This window comes from Bombina bombina, chromosome 1, assembly GCF_027579735.1.
Source record: "Bombina bombina isolate aBomBom1 chromosome 1, aBomBom1.pri, whole genome shotgun sequence".
Taxonomy (NCBI): domain Eukaryota; kingdom Metazoa; phylum Chordata; class Amphibia; order Anura; family Bombinatoridae; genus Bombina; species Bombina bombina.
Window position 1 is genome coordinate 181,261,569 of NC_069499.1, and position 20,552 is coordinate 181,282,120.

The 20,552-nt window shown below is 42.3% G+C and overlaps 1 protein-coding gene across 4 annotated transcripts in view; it reads right to left on the reverse strand.

Annotated features, from left to right (window-relative positions):
• The window catches only part of BAZ1A (bromodomain adjacent to zinc finger domain 1A), a 762,668-nt gene that overhangs the window by 108,370 nt on the left and 633,746 nt on the right, over nucleotides 1-20,552 (reverse strand). For all 4 annotated transcript variants that reach the window (XM_053697759.1, XM_053697757.1, XM_053697758.1 and 1 more), the window contains exon 21: nucleotides 19,433-19,578. In XM_053697759.1, coding sequence (XP_053553734.1) covers nucleotides 19,433-19,578 — 146 coding nt within the window. The remainder of the gene's footprint in view (nucleotides 1-19,432; nucleotides 19,579-20,552) is intronic.

The following is a 20,552-nucleotide window of genomic DNA, read 5'->3' on the forward strand; positions in this document are numbered from 1 at the left end:
TTACCTGGTAAATTCCTTTCTTTCTTGATGGTGAGAGTCCACGAAATTCCTTACTGTTGGGAATTCATCACCTGTCCACCAGGAAGAGGCAAAGGCACCCTAAAGTAAAAGCGTTAATATCCCTTCTACTTCCTGATTCCTCCCAGTATTTTGTATAGCCAAAAATAGGAGGAAGTAGTAAAAAGTATCGTAGGGTAAAGAAGTGAAAACTAGAACTGTCAACATAAGCAAAAACTGGTTTGTGGACTCTCACCACCAAGAAAGAAAGGAATTTATCATCAGGTAAGCATAAATTATATTTTCTTTCTAATGGTGGTGAGAGTCCACAAAATTCCTTACTGTTGGGAACTAATACCCAAACTCTGAATTCCATGAAAAAATGGGTAGGACAAAAAGGAAAAAAGAGGCAGGCACCTATTGACCAGGAAACAAAAAAAACACACCTTTCTACCAATTTTTCATCAAAATGAAAAATTGCTCTGCTGAAACCTCAAAAAGCAGACAAAGAACGGGTTGAAAGAGCTGTACTACACTAAGGCAGCAACTGCCCGTCTCAAAGTAGGCTGACAATTAAGGTCTTCGATCATGAAAACTAGAATAAAAGAAGCTACTTGATGACCGACACTTTTACCCCAGACAAAAATGAAAAGACAGTATAAACTGATGAAAGACTCAGGACACCTTAAAATCCTGACTACATCGAGATTGAGTTATAATCTCTCAAAGATTTTAGATTAGAACATTAAGAAGCACTATAATATATTGATTAGAATGCTCTTAAAAGACTAAGATAAGAGGCTGTACAGCGGATCTAACCCCACTTGGTTCTGAAAAAACACCCGGTATGAGGGTTCACAAGAAAAAAATAAAAATAATAATTCAGATATTGTCCTAACTGATATGAAGGCTAACAGAAAGCATAACCTTCCCAGAAAACTGCTGTAGGACCAATAAATTCATAGCTGTAACAGGATTTTTTTTTCAAAACCCTTAGAAACAAATCTCAAATTCCCAGAGAGAAAAAAAACGAATTATGCGTACCTGATAATTTCTTTTCCATCTGTGGGAGGAGAGGCCACTGCTTCATTCATTACTTTTGGTAATTAAGAACCTGGCCACCAGGAGGAGGCAAAGACACCTCAGCCAAAGGCTTAAATACCTCCCCCACTCCCCTCATCCCCCAGTCATTCTGCCAAAGGAACAGTAGGAGAAATATCAGGGTATAAATGGTGCCAGAAGAATAAAATTAAATTTAGGTCCGCCCACTGGAGAAACGGGCAGGAGCAGTGGACTCTCCTCCCACAGATGGAAATGAAATTATCAGGTAAGCATAATTTATGTTTTCCATCTTAATGGGAGGAGACTCCACTGCTTCATTCATTACTTGTGGGAACAAATACCCAAGCTCTAGAGGACACAGAATGAAAAAAACGGGAGGGCAAAAGGAGGCGGACCCTAAACTGAGGGCACCACAGCCTGTAGAACCCTTCTCCCAAAAGCTGCTTCCGCCGAAGCAAAAACGTCAAATTTGTAAAATTTTGCAAAAGTATGCAAGGAAGACCAAGTAGCTGCCTTACAAATCTGCTCCATAGAAGCCTCGTTCTTAAATGCCCAAGAAGAGGCCACAGCCCTAGTTGAGTGAGCCGTAATCCTCTGAGGAGGCTTATGTCCCGCTGTCTCATAGGCCAGACGGATCATGCTTCTCAAACAAAAAGACAGTGAAGTGGAAGAGGCCCTCTGCCCCCTGCGCTTCCCCGAATACACAACAAAGACGAAGTCTGTCTGAACGCCATTGTGGCCTGAAGATAAAACTTCAATGCCCGAACCACATCCAAATTATGAAGCAACCTTTCCTTTGATAAAGAAGGGTTAGGAAACAAAGAAGGAACCACTATTTCCTGATTGATGTTACGGTTCGACACAACCTTGGAAAGAAACCCCAAACCAGTGTGAAGAACAGCCTTATCGGCATGAAAAACCAGGTAAGGAGGCTCACATTGCAAGGCCGCTAACTCAGAGACTCTGCGTGCCGATGCAATAGCCAGTAGGAATAGGACCTTCCAGGAAAGAATTTTAATGTCAAGCGCATGCATAGGCTCAAACGGAGCCCTCTGTAAAATCTTGAGAACTAAGTTTAAGCTCCAAGGAGGAGCAGAGTTTCTAAAAACAGGTCTGATCCTAGACAGAGCCTGAACAAAGGATTGAATGTCAGAAAGCTCCGCTAGCCTCTTGTGCAACAGTACAGACAAAACCGTCCCTTTAAGGAACTGGCAGCAAGACCCTTATCCAGACTGTCCTGGAGAAAGGACAAAATCCTGGATACCCTAACCTTGTGCCAGGGATATCCTCGTTCCTCACACCAGGACAAGTAGGTCCTCCACACCTTATGTGCCGAGTGACCGGCTTCCTGGCCTGAATGAGAGTATTAATCACTCTCTCCGAAAATCCTCTTTTGGCTAAGACTAGACTTCAATCTCCACGCAGTCAGCCTCAGAGAATCCAGATTTTGGTGTAGAAAGGGACCCTGAACCAACTGATCTCTGCGACAGGGTAACCTCCATGGAGGAGATGACGACATCCCCACCAGATCCGGAAACTACGTCCTCCGAGGCCACGATGGAGCAATCAGAATAGTCAAAGCTCGCTCCTGCTTGATGCGGGCCACTACTCGAGGTAGAAGAGGCAACAGTGGAAAAATGTAAAGTAGGTTGAATTCCCAGGGCACCGCTAAGGCATCTATCAGCTCTTCCTTGGGATCCCTAGACTGCGACCCATATCTGGGTAGCTTGCAGTTGAGTCTGGACGCCATGAGGTCTATCTCTGGCGTCCCCCATCTGTTGCAGATCTCTGCAAACACCTCGGGGTGGAGAGATCATTCCCTTGGATGAACCGACTGTCTGCTTAGAATATCCGCTTCCCAGTTGTCCACACCTGCAATGTGGATCGCTGAGAGCAAACAATTGTGGGACTCTGCCTATTCCAAAATCCGAGATACTTCCTTCATGGATAGGGAACTTCTCGTTCCCCCTTGATGGTTTATGTAAGCCACCGAGGTAATGTTGTCCGACTGGAATCTGATGAATCGGGACGACCCCAGGGGGGGGGGGGGGGCAAGCCCTCAGAGCGTTGAATATTGCTCGAAGTTCCAGAATATTTAATCAGTAGACTATTCCTTTCGAGTCCACCTGCCCTGTGCCTTTCTGGCACCCCAAACAGCTCCCCATCCTCATAGACTTGCGGCCATGGTCACAATCTCCCAGGATGGGGAGAACTGTCCCGGACAGATCCACCAAGAGAGGGATTCCCTTGTACGGTTGTCCAGAGAAATCTATTGGGATAGATCAGAGTGATCGCCGTTCCATTGTCTCAACATGCATAACAGAAGATGTCTGAGATGGAACCTGGCATATGGAATGACATCTATGCTGGATACCATGAACCCAATCACCTCCATACACCTGGCCACAGATGTCCTTGAGGAGGTCTGAAGGGCAAGACAGTTGGACGCAATCTTGCAATGTTTTTGATCTGTCAAGAATATCTTAATGGATAAGGAATCTTATCGTACCCAGGAATTCCACCCTGTAGCTTGGGACCATGGAACTCTTTCCTTAGTTTATCTTCCATCCGTGGGATCGAAGGAGAAGAGCCCTTGAGTGCTCCTCCGTGAGACTGCAGGACGGAGCCTGGACCAGAATATCGTCCAGAGAAGGAGCCACTGCAATACCTCTGTCCCTCGATACCGCGAGCAGCGCTCCCAGAACCTTCGTAGAGACTCTTGGGGCAGTCGTCAGACTGAACGGTAGGGCCACAAACTGGAAGTGTTGGTCTAGAAATGCGAATCTTAAGAACCTGAAGTGATACTTGTGGACTGGTACGTGCAGGTAAGCATCCTTTAAATCTATTGTCGTCATGAATTGTCCCTCTTAAACTAGGGGCAGAATCGATCTGATCGTCTCCATTTTGAACAATGGGACTGACAGAAACTTGTTTAGGCATTTTAGGTCCAGAATTGGGTGAAACGTGCCCTCCTCCTTTGGGACCACGCAAAATAATACCCCAGACCTCTTTCTGCTAGAGGGACTGGGACGATTACTCCGAGAGAGGAGAGATCCCTCACACATCCTAGGAAGGCGTCTCTCTTCTCTGGACTTGATGATAGGTTTGATAGGAGGAATCTGCTTCTGGGCGGATGAGTTTTGAACCCTATCCTGTAACCCTGGGCTACAACCTCCAGAACCCAGGGGTCCTGAAGTCTTATTCAGGCCTCCGCAAAAAGAGATAGTCTGCCCCCTGAGCGATCCAGAGACGGATCGGGGGCCTCCCCTTTATGCCGATTTTGTCTCGGGCGGGCTTCTTGCTCTGCTTGGTTTTGTTCCAAGAATTAGCTGGCTTCCAAGATCCCTTGGACTGCTCTGTCTTCACGGCAGGCTGCTGGCGATGAGACTTGTCCGAACGAAAGGTACAAACAGTAGACCCCTTAGGCTTATTCTTCTTATAGTGCAGTAGGAAAGCACCCTTGCCACCCGTGACTGTGGATATGATCGAGTCCAGGCCTGGACCAAAAAGAACCTTCCCCTTCAACGGGAGGGAAAGTAATCTAGACTTGGAAGTCATGTCATCAGACCAAGACTTTAACCACAGAGCCCTACGGGCTAGAACCGAAAAACCTGATGTCTTGGCATTCAGGCGAATAATCTGCATATTTGCATCACAGATGAACGAATGAGCTACCCTTAAGGCCTTAATTCTTTCCTTTATCTCCTCGAAGGGAGTCTCCACCTCGACCATAGCTGACAAAGCGTCACACCAATAGGTAGCCGCACCAGCCACCACAGAGACCGCTGCTGCCGGTTGAAAAACGAACCCCGTGTGTTTAAACATCTGTCTCAACATGGACTTTTATCTATGGGCTCTTTGAACGGAGAACTATCCTCGAGCGGCATAGTCGTTCTCTTAGTGAGCGTAGAGATAGCGCCATCCACCTTAGGAATGTCCCCCCACAGCTCAAGCTGCGAGTCCCGAACGGAAAACAGCTTTTTAAATTAAGTAGAAGGAGAAAAGGACAAACCAAGTTTCTCCCATTCATCCTTAATAATAGACATTTTAATGGGGACCGGGAAAGTCTGAGGCACCACCCTGTCCTCGTAAACCCTATCTAGCTTAGGGATCGAAAGTTCCTCTGGCAGTTTCGGTTCAGGAACCTCCAACGTAGAAAGCACCTCTTTCAGCAGAAAGCCCAAATGCTCCATCTTAAATTTAAAATCTGGCTCCTCCACAGACGGAGGTCTAGAAGTCGCCGATTCCGACCCAGAAAGAACGTCCATCCTCATCAGCTGATAATCTGTCAGAGACATCCAGCGGAGTAGATGACCCCTGGGATGGATAGCTATGTTGCACCTTTCGCTTGCGCTTAGCATGGCGTGGTAAGGCATTAAAGGCAGCAGAAACCGATGTTAGCACCTGATCAGCGAAATCTGGCGGCCAAAGGGCCCCTCCCGCAGGAGGATTAGTATTGCCCTGCTGAGCTGCATGTGCAATCGGAGACGAGTGTAGGGAACGCACCTTGCGGGACGGAGAACCCTCAGAGTTGGATGGCTCAGTTGTACTAAATATCTTATTCTTTTTAGATATTGCAATCTTATCAAAGCTTGTGGAACAGAGTTGAGCAGGTGGATCAACCGGAACCTCCTCACAAAAGACACAGTTATTAGTTTTAATGAAAGAGGGAGTACCCTCTAACAGAGTCCTCCATAGCTTGCACTTTTATTGCGGACTAAATAGAAAATAAATGGCACCTTTATATTCCAATGGCCGGGGCAGTCACCACCTCCTATGACCTGGACCACAAAGAAACAGTTTCTTCTCTTACAACCGCCGGTCAAGAAAGAGGAAGTTAAAGAGGCCACACCTGGTCACACGGAGTGCCATGCAAGACCGCCCTGCCCTAGAGAGGAAGCGTGCCAAAAAAGGCCTGCGTCGATCTCACGCTAAGAAACTGACTGTTCACACACTGACAGAGCCTCGTCTCACACATAATGCAGCATTAAAAAACAAATAATATTATGCCCAAATTCCCCCCTGTTCAATAACCCCCTTTCTGAGGGTATTACCCTTGATTCAATACAGATAAAGGAGCCACACTGGGACACTGTCTTCTTACGTTATATGTGTATAAATGAAACAATCTTACCAGAATCTACGCCGTGGAACAGGAACACGGTCTTTGCCTCCTCCTGGTGGCCAGGTTCTTAATTCCCACAAGTAATGAATGAAGCAGTGGACTCTCCTCCCATTAAGATGGAAATAGGTTTGATATCTGGTTGGAGTCTAACCAAGGTATGAAAATATATAAATGTCTGGCAGAAGAATAAACCTAAGGAAAAAAACACTTGGAATGTAGAAATGCATTAAAGGAAAGTAACATCCCAAAGGATAAGTCACTCCTGAAGATCACGCAGAGTTCTAGGATACGTTTGTTGGTAACCTTGCCTAGAGAGGAGACCAATTCCCTGAGACCCTGGAGATCCAGACTGCCCCCATCCCAAAGGAAGGCGTCCGCAGAAGATAATTCCCAAGACGGACGAATGAAGACTTTTCTCCCCAAGAGATTAACATGGGGAATATCCACCAAAAATAGATCTTGACACCAACAAATCCAGATGATAAACTGATACAGACTGGTGTGGTCTCCATTCCCATCTTAAGCATGTGATTGCTGAATTGGATGCAAATAAAACCTTGCAATGGAATGGTGTATGAAGCAGCCACCCACTATCTCCATGCAATGAGCCACAGCCACCTGAGACCGTAACTGCAAAGTCTGGCAAGCAGATTGCAGTAAGCTTGTGTTGATTGAACAAAAAACTGTCACAATACAACAGAGACTACCTTCACTCCTTGAAACTAAAAACTTTGTAAGTGGGATCAACTCTTTTTTCTTTTCTTTGCAGTCAAGGTTGTTAGTTCACTGTTGCAAAATAGCTTTTCATTATAAATAGCCAGAACATGAAAATAGTGGATTTAAATACCATCTAATGTTTGTGTAAAGTCAACAGATCCAGAATGGGTCTGAATTACTACTCCTACTCTGGGACTGAAAATAGAGAGTTACAGTAACCAAAACAATTACTCCCATATCCTCTAGATTCGGTATAGAACAGACCAACCATGCCTTCAGTGGTCGGTTCTCCACCCTAGTGACAACTAGAATGGGATGTTGCTGCACCTTCCTGAAGCATTTGCACTGATTAGAGACGTCATGTTTTGTATGCACATATTCCCAGCTAGATTAGGTTTCCAGTCTTGAGAAGAAAGATTTGATTCCTGTATTGTTAAGAGCGAAGCCAAATTAAAGGTATACTCTTCACTCTGGACTTTTTATAATCTGGGGTAAAAAGGCTCTCTTGCCATTCGTGACCTTAAATTACATAAAGTATTGAAGCCGGATACAACAAAAGATTGCTCCAGCAACCAAAGGACACTTGAAGAAAAAAAAATCACAAGTGTCACAACTGAGCCCAGGAATGATTCTGTGCCTCTCTGCAAGTGCTTGCTTTTAAATGAAGCAGGGTTTTTACTTGCTAAAGGAGAAATGTTACCATTCACCAAGAGGTTTCCCAAAGGCTGGAATGAGCAGCAACCCTGAGATTCAGGCGACTGAGTAATCCGAACTCCAGACTTGTCTCATGCCATGACCTCATAACTGTGACCAATAATAGAACACAGTCCTAGCATTGATTTGAAAATAATCTCCAGTTGCTTTCGAGATCTATGCTCCATAAGCCTAAAATCCTGAATGCTTAAAGTCTGTAATGCTTCACAAAATAAGACGTATATGTTCTAGGCAAAATAGTAGATAATCTTGTCTGCTGACTGACCTGAACTCTAGACCAAGAGCCCATCAGATCCTCTCATAGAGGCACCTTAAGGTGGTGAAATATCCAATACTTTGATTAAACAGGAGGTTGGTAAAACAATTTATACTTCAACAGGTACCCCTTGACAACACAATGAAATTCTGCATGTGGAACGAATCACAATTTGTACTATGGTCTATGAAGGAATTTTCTCCCATTAAACCTAATAGGACACAATGACTAAACGAACTTTAATAAATGTGTCTAGGATTGTGCTTCAGACACAGACATATGAAAACAGATTATACTATAGTTGTCCTAAAATGTAGGTACATATTATTCAAATCTGAGAAAATGTAATCTTAACCCAAAGTACAATCTGCAGGGCACACTGTATTAATTATGTCGCTGAACAATGACAGCATTAGTGTTAAAGCAGTAATCCGCCTCACGAAACCCACCAAGGTATTCTAGCAAGGCACCTCAAGAGAAAATACTAATAAAAATGACTAAGCCCCCTAATACACTTAGGATAGGGTATTTCCCCCTCTAATGATGCTCCGGAATGAGCATACATTTGCTCCGGTAGTGCGCAGAGGCCGCAGTTACAGGGAGAAAGAGCACACCAAATGGCAGTTAACGCTCTCCCCTCGAGAGGAGAAGAGACAATAGCGCTCTGCGTTTCCCGCCCCACTCAAAGTGGATCTCCGGCACCTTCTTAGCGCTCCTGCAGCTGCCTGTCTGAACAAGGAGCACTAAGAATGGAAGCTACAATGCTAACCCGAGCAGTTAAAGGGGCCAGTACATGAGCAAAACACAATACTAAAATCCCAACAAACAGTGTAATGGGTTTCTAGTATAAGCTGCAACAGATAATTTGTAGCAGGGACGAAACTACAGGGGGTGCAGAGGTCGCAACTGTGACTGGGCCCCCAAGGGTGGGGGCCCAGCTTCAAATTTTTTTTAATAAAAAACGTTGACCTGACACTGCCTGCACTGATGATATGCAAGTGTGACATGATGCTTTCCTAGTGTCTCTGACTACAGAGGTTAGTGTTTCTGTTTTACCCACTGCAGTTTATGTGTGTGTGTATGTATGTGTGTGTGTGTGTGTATGTTTGTGGAACCAGTAAATTACAGACCTTGTTACTACAGCATGGGGGGAGGGGGTAAACAGTGTCACTATATACAGTATGGGGGGGGGGGCTGGACTATGTCACAGACTACTGTGGTCACTTTATAAAGTACTGGGGCAGGTAGGGTCAGTCCAGCCATCTCACCAGCAGATTACAGAATGTCACTGACTCACTATATAAAGTACTGGTGGGTTAAACAGTGTCACTATATACAGTAATAGGGGGTCAGACCATCTCACAGACTGTGGGCACAGGGTACCTCCTTTTGCAGACATGTAATTTGATTCACATTTTTCTTTCTGTGTTAAATGTTAAAAAAAAAAAAAATGATATCTATCAAATTCACTTTTTTTTTTGGGGGGGGTGGTCTTCTTAGATTCTTGCACCTGGGCCCTGTGGTTTCTAGTTACGCCTCTGATTTGTACGATTTGTAGTGTATCTGTTTGAAAGTAATGTGCTTCTATCTTCAATCTGTTTATTAGCTAAATTTAAACATGAATTAATTAATTACTGCATATTTTCTTTTTCTTTACAGCTACTCTGTGCTAATAATTACCAATCATTATTTTAAATATGTATTTCTCTGTAATCCTGAAATAAAGGATTTATATAGCTTATAATAGTTTTAAGTAAGGATATATTAAATTAAATACAAGATACATCATAGGACTAAATAGAGATTGCATTAAATTAAAAATAAATAAATGGTGTTTATACTTGGTAATGACATCAGATTAGACTAGGAAACTATAAAAATATGTCTCAGTGTAGCCAGAAAGACAGAACAACTGAGATTATAAAATGTTGCAAGGTCATTCGAATTGTATGTTAAACAATTATTATTATAAGCAAGGTTAATACAATTTTGAGAACTAATGAATTTAATTTATTCTGTTAACTAAATAACTGCATAATAAAATATTTTCTGACATTTTCTCTCAGATTAATTTCTTATTATAAAAATATATATTGTACTCAGTTCTCATTTCTTATAAAGAAGTTTTCTGTTTCACTTGTATAAAATTAAAGGGACAGTCTAGTCAAAATTAAAGTTTCACGATTCACATAGTGCATGCAATTTAAAAACAACTTTCCAATTTACTTTTATCATCAAATTAGCATTTTTCTCTTGGTATTCTTTTTTGAAAGCTAAACCTAGGTATGTATGCTCAAACTGATTTAAACATTTGAAAATCGCATCTTAGTTCATTTTGACAGTTTTTCACAATTAGACAGTTCTATTTCATGTGGGTCATAGATAACATTGTGCTCACTCCCGTGGAGTTATTTATGAGTCACCACTAATTGGCTAAAATGCATGTCAGCCAAAAGCATTGAGATATGGGGGCAGTCTGCAGAGGCTTAGATACAAGGTCATCACAGAGGTAATAAGTGTATTAATCAAAGTGTTGGTTACGCAAAACTGTGGAATGGGTAATAAAAATATTACCCATGTTAAAAAACATTTTTCAAGTAGACTGTCCCTTTAAAGGTTGATGTTTGGAATCTAAATTTCAAAATAGCTGTACTTTAAGAACGTATAATTAAAAAAAAGTGTGAACCACTACAAAATGGCATCACTTGTGTTTGAGAAAACATTTTTTATATTTGTTAAAATAAATATACCTAGGTCCTCTTATACGTAAGAGAAGGTACTGAAATATCATGGCTGATCATTTGCAGAATTTTTTTAAATTAAATTATGTGTTTAAAATGCAGAATTGTAGAGATATTAAAAATGATGAGGTTATTGCTTGAGAAATTCAGAATGGTCCTTGGGGTCTAAGGGTATGGTTTAATTTCTCTGAATTTAACAAATGCTGCTGAAGTAGCTTTGCAACAGCTAACATATCGCACCATACAAGACAATTTTTTATCTTGCAACACATAGAATTCTAAAATGTTTCTTATAAAGATGTAGTAGAAATCTTAGGCAGACCTCCTGTTACTCCTTCAGAAATACAAATACATGGCCCTTTAGCTAGAATTGAGATGTGGAGGATCCTTAGATCTAGTTTGTAAAGTCCAGTAAAGAAACATAAATTAACACCAATTGTAAATAATGAGCAAACAGATATCAAATATAAAAGCAACAATTGGACAAGTACCAAAAAATCCAGAAGGACATTGCCTTGTGGTTAAACGATGGGACCCATGCATTAGATGGGAGTTTATCCAATCATTATCCTGCCCAAAAAAAGAGAATTGATAAATGCTATTACCTACTGGTTTATCTGTTTCTTTGGTTAAGGCAAGTATCTGGAATTCAGTGATTAGAGCGTTATATCAACACTCATGGTAAAGTTACATTGGCCTCACTTGCTGATACTTTAGGTATGGTGAATAAGAATAGTGGCATTGTAGCAGCATATTGAAATTTACAGAGAATAATCATGACATGGTATGGGGTTGTTTAAATCCAAATGTTAGAGAACAAGGCTTACCGTTAGATATAGAGAGACAAATAAGCTCTATACCTGTAGCAAAGAGACCACAAAGAATGTCAGAAATATTAGGACATACTTGTAGGCAATGACCTGACTGGAGAAGCAATAGGAACTTCAAAAATCCAAGAGAAAGAAAGGAAAGGAGAAAAGATTTTCCAGCCTCGAAGAAACAGAGCTCACTTTGTTAAAAAGAATGCAAGAGAACAATATTCACAAAAACAGGCTTTGAAGTGAATGTCAATTTTGATGCTAAAGTGCCCGTTAAAAATTTGATTAAAAACAGGGGCACTTTAAATCATCAAAATTTACATTTCACTCCTGTTGTGAAAAAAACACTTACCTTTTAAACTTGACAGCCACTCCAGCTTCCTCCACCCGTCGCTAAGCCTCTTCATGGGTCTAAAATGAGGAATCCGGCTCCCTCCAATCACGGCGTTGAATCAGACACTGATTCCCCCGGGGGGATGGGGAGAAGCCGTGATTGGAGGATAACCTATCCATCATTTCTAACATCAGAAACGGCTTGCAACGACCAGAGGATGCTGGAGCTGCTGTCAAGATTAAAAGGTAAGTATTTTTTCACAATTTTTAAAAACCGGGCACTTTAGCATCAAAATTGACATTCACTTTAAGTTTAAATCCTCCACCACCTTATTCACAGGCGCCTCCACCTTATATCAGTGAGTCATTTTAAAACAACTCAAAGCAAATCTTAAGATTTTTTCCTTCTGAAGGAGCTCCTCACAAGACAGAGACCATTTATAAGAACCCCGGATAGATATGGACTTAAAAATGGTAGTACAAGATAGCGAGAAAGAGGCACAGGAGGACAAGACAAACATCAGGAGCGAGAAACTCTTACTGAAGAACGAGGTGCAGTTTATGTTACCACAGCTACTACTACGAAAGTAGGGACGATAAAGAAATCCTTGCCAAACATCTCAGAGGAGCCGAAGATAAATAAAGTGACACCACAACCTCTAAAGAAGTATAAGCCCTCTGTTACTGAATAAAGTACACATTATGACAATAAAATGAAGCAGCTTAATAAACAAAATTAAATCTTTTTATGTTCAAAGTCTACATAGATAATCTGCAGTGAGACCTCAGCTGCCATGAACAGACTATGAGTAACTGTACCCTTTGTAAGACATGCAGGTACCTACCCAGCCAATGTCCCCTCCATTGTCCTTACCCCTAGTCCTGAGGATTTAGCAGAGGATATAGTGAGGCAGTACATCATCATGGCCAGAGGTGGAGGGAAAGGAACTTCCCAGCAACACCTGTGGCAGGCTTTTGACCACAACTCCAGAGAGAAGAATTAAATTGCACAGCCAGTACTCTCCTGTGTCACTCTATTCCAGGAATTCTCAATTGAGAGAAAACTTTTGGATTAAAATCCTGGAATTCTTGTTAAAATTCTTAAAGGGACAGTCTAGTCCAAAATAAACTTCCATGATTCAGATAGAGAATGTAATTTTAAACAATGTTCCAATTTACTTTTATCACCAATTTTGCTTTGTTCTCTTGGTATTCTTATTTGAAAGCTAAACCTAGGAGGTTCATATGCAAATTTCTAAACCCTTGAAGGCTGCCTCTTCTCTCAGGGCATTTTGACAGTTTTTCACCACTAGAGTGTGTTAGTTCATGTGTGTCATATAGATAACATTGTGCTCACGCACCTGGAGTTCCAGTGACCCAGCTCTGATTGGCTAAAATGCATGTCTATCAAAAGAACTGAAATAAGGGGGCAGTTTGCAGAGGCTTAGATACAAGATAATCACAGAGGTAAAAAACATAATTTATGCTTACCTGATAAATTTATTTCTCTTGTAGTGTATCCAGTCCACGGATCATCCATTACTTATGGGATATTCTCCTTCCCAACAGGAAGTTGCAAGAGGATCACCCACAGCAGAGCTGCTATATAGCTCCTCCCCTAACTGCCATATCCAGGCATTCGACCGAAACAAACAGAGAAAGGAGAAACCATATGGTGCAGTGGTGACTGTAGTTTAATTAAATTTTATACCTGCCTTAAAATGACAGGGCGGGCCGTGGACTGGATACACTACAAGAGAAATAAATTTATCAGGTAAGCATAAATCATGTTTTCTCTTGTTAAGTGTATACAGTCCACGGATCATCCATTACTTATGGGATACCAAAGCTAAAGTACACGGATGATGGGAGGGACAAGGCAGGGATTAAGTGGAAGGAACCACTGCCTGAAGAACCTCTCCCCAAAACAGCCTCCGAAGAAGCAAAAGTATCAAATTTGTAAAATTTTGAAAAAGTGTGAAGCGAAGACCAAGTCGCGGTCTTGCAAATCTGTTCAACAGAGGCCTCATTTTTAAAAGGCCCAGGTGGAAGCCACAGCTCTAGTAGAATGAGCTGTAATTCTTTCAGGGGGCTGCTGTCCAGCAGTCTCATAGGCTAGGCGTATAATAAAGGAAAGAGAGGTTGCCGAAGCTTTTTGACCTCTCCTCTGTCCAGAATAAACGACAAACAGGGAAGATGTTTGACGAAAATCTTTAGTAGCTTGTAAGTAAAACTTCAAGGCACGGACTACGTCCAGATTATGTAAAAGACGTTCCTTCTTTGAAGAAGGATTAGGACACAATGATGGAACAACAATCTCTTGATTGATATTCTTGTTAGAAACCACCTTAGGTAAAAACCCAGGTTTGGTACGCAGAACTACCTTATCTGCATGAAAAATCAGATAAGGAGAATCACATTGTAAGGCAGATAGCTCAGAGACTCTCCGAGCCGAGGAAATAGCCATCAAAAACAGAACTTTCCAAGATAAAAGCTTAATATCAATGGAATGAAGGGGTTCAAACGGAACTCCTTGAAGAACTTTAAGAACCAAGTTTAAGCTCCATGGGCGAGCAACAGGTTTAAACACAGGCTTAATTCTAACCAAAGCCTGACAAAATGCCTGGACGTCTGGAACTTCTGCCAGACGCTTGTGCAAAAGAATAGACAGAGCAGAAATCTGTCCCTTTAAGGAACTAGCTGATAATCCTTTGTCCAAACCCTCTTGTAGAAAGGACAATATCCTAGGAATCCTAACCTTACTCCATGAGTAATTCTTGGATTCACACCAGTAAAGATAAGTACGCCATATCTTGTGATAGATTTTCCTGGTAACAGGCTTTCGTGCCTGTATTAAGGTATCAATGACTGACTCGGAGAAGCCACGCTTTGATAGAATCAAGCGTTCAATCTCCATGCAGTCAGTCTCAGAGAAATTAGATTTGGATGATTGAAAGGACCTTGTATTAGAAGGTCCTGTCTTAGAGGCAGAGTCCATGGTGGAAAGGATGACATGTCCACTAGGTCTGCATACCAGGTCCTGCGTGGCCACGCAGGCGCTATTAGAATCACCGATGCTCTCTCCTGTTTGATTTTGGCAATCAGTCGAGGGAGCAGAGGAAACGGTGGAAACACCTAAGCCAGGTTGAAGAACCAAGGCGCTGCTAGAGCATCTATCAGCGTTGCTTCTGGGTCCCTGGACCTGGATCCGTAACAAGGAAGCTTGGCGTTCTGGCGAGACGCCATGAGATCCAACTCTGGTTTGCCCCAACGATGAATCAACTGAGCAAACACCTCCGGATGGAGTTCCCACTCCCCTGGGTGAAAAGTCTGACGACTTAGAAAATCCGCCTCCCAGTTCTCCACGCCTGGGATATGGATTGCTGACAGGTGGCAAGAGTGAGTCTCTGGCCAGCGAATTATTTTTGAGACTTCTAACATCGCTAGGGAACTCCTGGTTCCCCCTTGATGGTTGATGTAAGCCACAGTCGTGATATTGTCCGACTGAAATCTGATGAACCTCAGTGTTGCTAACTGAGGCCAAGCCAGAAGAGCATTGAATATTGCTCTTAACTCCAGAATATTTATCGGAAGGAGTTTCTCCTCCTGAGTCCACGATCCCTGTGCCTTCAGGGAGTTCCAGACAGCACCTCAACCTAGAAGGCTGGCATCTGTTGTTACAATTGTCCAATCTGGCCTGCGAAAGGTCATACCCTCGGACAGGTGGACCCGAGACAACCACCAGAGAAGAGAATCTCTGGTCTCTTGATCCAGATTTAGCAGAGGGGACAAATTTGTGTAATCCCCATTCCACTGACTTAGCATGCATAATTGCAGCGGTCTGAGATGTAGGCGCGCAAATGGCACTATGTCCATTGCCGCTACAATTAAGCCGATCACCTCTATACACTGAGCCACCGAAGGGCGCGGAATGGAATGAAGAATACGGCAAGCATTTAGAAGCTTTGATAACCTGGATTCAGTCAGGTAAATTTTCATCTCTACAGAAACTATAAGAGTCCCTAAGAAGGAGACTCTTGTGAGTGGGGATAGAGAACTCTTTTCCTCGTTCACTTTCCACCCGTGCGATCTCAGAAATGCCAGAACTATCTCTGTATGAGACTTGGCAATTTGAAAGCTTGACGCCTGTATCAGGATGTCGTCTAGATACGGCGCCACCGCTATGCCTCGCGGTCTTAGAACCGCCAGAAGTGAGCCCAGAACCTTCGTAAAGATTCTCGGGGCTGTAGCCAACCCGAAAGGAAGATCTACAAATTGGTAATGCCTGTCTAGAAAGGCAAACCTTAGGAACCGATGATGATCTTTGTGAATCGGTATGTGAAGGTAGGTATCCTTTAAGTCCACTGTGGTCATGTACTGACCCTCTTGGATCATGGGTAGGATGGTCCGAATAGTTTCCATTTTGAAAGATGGAACTCTGAGGAATTTGTTTAAGATCTTTAGATCCAAAATTGGTCTGAAGGTTCCCTCTTTTTTGGGAACCACAAACAGATTTGAATAAAAACCCTGTCCTTGTTCCGTCCGCGGAACTGGATGGATCACTCCCATTACTAGGAGGTCTTGCACACAGCGCAGGAATGCCTCTTTCTTTATCTGATTTGCAGATAACCTTGAAAGATGAAATCTCCCTTGTGGAGGGGAAGCTTTGAAGTTCAGAAGATATCCCTGAGATATGATCTCCAACGCCCAGGGATCCTGAACATCTCTTGCCCACGCCTGGGCGAAAAGAAAAAGTCTGCCCCCTACTAGATCCGTCGCCGGATAGGGGGGCGTTCCTTCATGCTGTCTTAGAGGCAGCAGCAGGCTTTCTGGCCTGCTTGCCTTTGTTCCAGGACTGGTTAGGTTTCCAGGCCTGCTTAGATTGAGCAAAAGTTCCCTCTTGTCTTGAAGCGGAGGAAGCTGATGCTGCACCTGCCTTGGAATTTCGAAAGGCACGAAAATTAGACTGTTTGGCCTTTGATTTGGCCCTGTCCTGAGGAAGGGTATGACCCTTACCTCCAGTAATGTCAGCAATAATTTCTTTCAAACCAGGCCCGAATAAGGTCTGCCCCTTGAAAGGAATGTTGAGTAATTTAGACTTTGAAGTCACATCAGCTGACCAGGATTTGAGCCATAGCGCCCTACGCGCCTGGATGGCGAATCCGGAATTCTTAGCCGTTAGTTTAGTCAAATGAACAATGGCATCAGAAACAAATGAGTTAGCTAGCTTAAGAGTTCTATGCTTGTCAACAATTTCAGTCAATGGAGCTGTATGGATGGCCTCTTCCAGGGCCTCAAACCAGAATGCCGCCGCAGCAGTGACAGGCACAATGCATGCAAGGGGCTGTAAAATAAAACCTTGTTGAATAAACATTTTCTTAAGGTAACCCTCTAATTTTTTATCCATTGGATCTGAAAAAGCACAACTGTCCTCAACCGGGATAGTGGTACGCTTTGCTAAAGTAGAAACTGCTCCCTCCACCTTAGGGACAGTCTGCCATAAGTCCCGTGTAGTGGCATCTATTGGAAACATTTTTCTAAATATAGGAGGTGGGGAAAAGGGCACACCGGGCCTATCCCACTCCTTACTAATAATTTCTGTAATACCTTTTAGGTATTGGAAAAACATCAGTACTCACCGGCACTGGATAGGATTTATCCAGCCTACACAATTTCTCTGGCACTGCAATTGTGTCACAGTCATTCAGAGCAGCTATTACCTCCCCAAGCAATACACGGAGGTTCTCAAGCTTAAATTTAAAATTAGAAATCTCTGAATCAGGTCTCCCCAAATCAGAGACGTCACCCACAGACTGAAGCTCTCCGTCCTCAGGTTCTGCATATTGTGACGCAGTATCAGACATGGCTCTTACAGCATCTACGCGCTCTGTATCTCGTCTAACCCCAGAGCTATCGTGCTTGCCTCTCAATTCAGGCAATCTGGATAATACCTCTGACAGGGTATTATTCATGATTGCAGCCATGTCCTGCAAAGTAATCGCTATGGGCGTCCCTGATGTACTTGGCGCCATATTAGTGTGCGTCCCTTGAGCGGGAGGCAAAGGGTCCGACACGTGGGGAGAGTTAGTCGGCATAAACTTCCCCTTCGATAGACCCCTCTGGTGACAATTCTTTTATAGATAAAGACTGATCTTTACTGTTTAAGGTGAAATCAATGCATTTAGTACACATTCTCCTATGGGGCTCCACCATGGCTTTTAAACATAATGAACAAGTATCCTCTGTTTCAGACATGTTTGTACAGACTAGCAATGAGACTAGCAAGCTTGGAAAACACTTTAAAGCAAGTTAACAAGCAATATAAAAAAAGTTCACTGTGCCTTTAAGAGAAACAAATTTTGACAACATTTCAAATAACAGTGAAAAAAGGCAGTTACACTAAGAAAATTTTTACAGTGTATGTAACAAGTCAGCAGAGCATTGCACCCACTTGCAAATGGATGATTAACCCCTTAATAACAAAAACAGAATAATAAATGACAAACGTTTTTTAAACACAGTCACAACAACTGCCACAGTCACCCTCCTCAAACACGACTTTGAAGCCTTTTGAGCCCTTCAGAGATGTCCTGTATCATGCAGAGGGAAGCTGAATGTCTCTGTCAGTATTTTTAGCTGCACAGAAAAGCACTAAAATAGGCCCTTCCCACTCATATTGCAACAGTGGAAAGCTTCAGGAAACTGTCTCTAGGCAGAAATCAAACCAGCCATGTGGAAAAAAACTAGGCCCCAATAAGTTTTGTCACCAAACATATATAAAAACGATTAACATGCCAGCAAACGTTTTATATTACATTTTTATAAGAGTATGCATCTCTATTAATAAGCCTGATACCAGTAGCTATCACTGCATTTAAGGCTTTACTTACATTAATCCGGTATAAGCAGCATTTTCTAGCAAATTCCATCCCTAGAAAAATATTAACTGCACATACCTTATTGCAGGAAAACCTGCACGCCATTCCCTCTCTGAAGTTACCTCACTCCTCAGAATATGTGAGAACAGCCATGGATCTTAGTTACTTCTGCTAAGATCATAGAAAATGCAGGCAGATTCTTCTTCTAAATACTGCCTGAGATAAACAGCACACTCCGGTACCATTTAAAAATAGCAAACTTTTGATTGAAGAAATAAACTAAGTATAAAACACCACACTCCTCTTACGACCTCCATCTTGGTTGAGGCTTGCAAGAGAATGACTGGATATGGCAGATAGGGGAGGAGCTATATAGCAGCTCTGCTGTGGGTGATCCTCTTGCAACTTCCTGTTGGGAAGGAGAATATCCCATAAGTAATGGTTGATCCGTGGACTGGATACACTTAAGAGAAAGTGTATTTATATAACTGTGTTGGTTATGCAAAACTAGGGAATGGGTAATAAAGGGATTACCTATCTTTTTAAACAATAAAATTTCTGGTGTAGACTGTCCCTTTGACACCTCTAGATTCACCTGCTCCTGAGCTAGACAAAGAAAATACTGGAAGGGAACAGGAAGTAGGAGCGTTTTTGCCGCCTTCTGGTGGACAGTTGATGAATTCCCAACAGTAAGGAAGTTTGTGGACTCTCACCACCATTAGAAAAAAAAAGAATGTGCCACATAAAATGAACATTTGTTTATTATTCAAAATGTTACCATCACTACTCACCAAGGGGATACTTCAGGTACTTGCGCTCTACACCTTGTTCTATCTGATGCAGTGCCCGTGCAAGATAATGCACAGTATTGGTCACCGACTGGGGAGTATTTGTATTAGTAGATGTAGCACTGACATCAGTTTTCAATCCATGCAACCTGCAAATTAGAAATCAATTAACTTATTTTCATCTATAAATGTGAAGGAAAAAAAAAAGAAAAAAAAAAAAAAAAAAAAAAAAGGAGGATGGTCAAATTATGTTACATAGAAATTTAAATGGAAGGAATACATAAATCTGAACTTTATTCTGCTTGTGGATAAGAATAGCATTATTAGTAATGCTTCTGGAGAATGATATATAAATAGATAACTATTATGTTTACTTCTACACACAAGATTAAAGCTACAAATGAAATCTGCATTTGCCTGAAATCACTGCCCTGTTGATTTTAAATCCTTGGAGCGTATCTGCTAATATACCTTGCAAACAGAATCCCTCTTTTCCCCTCATCAAAGCGAACTGCTACAGGTCTCTTCTCTTCTTGATATGACAGAGTTAAGACCATCTTCTCTGAAATCAAATGCTTTATGCACTGGATGACATTTTCAGCGCTGACAAGATCATAGAACAGATATGATGCCGAATGATGTGACAAAAATGGCCACCACACATAGAAAAAAGGAAATTTATGCTTACCTGATAAATGTATTTCTTTTACAATATGACGAGTCCACGGATTTCATCCTTCTTTATGGGATATCGCCTCCTGGTCAGCAGGAGGCGGCAAAGAACTTCACAGCAGAGCTGCATAAATAGCTCCTCCCTTCTCCCCAACCCATTCATTCGACCGAAGTTGGGAAGAGAAAGGAAAAGCCAAGGAGCAGAGGTGACTGAAGTTTAACAAAAATAAAAACCTGTCCTTAGAAACAGACGACAGGGTGGGCCGTGGACTCGTCATATCGTAAAAGAAATGCATTTATCAGGTAAGCATAAATTTCCTTTTCTTTTACAAGATATGACAAGTCCACGGATTTCATCCTTAGTTATGGGATACAATACCAAAACTATAAGACACGGATGAAAGGGAGGGACAAGACAGGAACCTAAACAGAAGGCACCACTGCTTGAAGA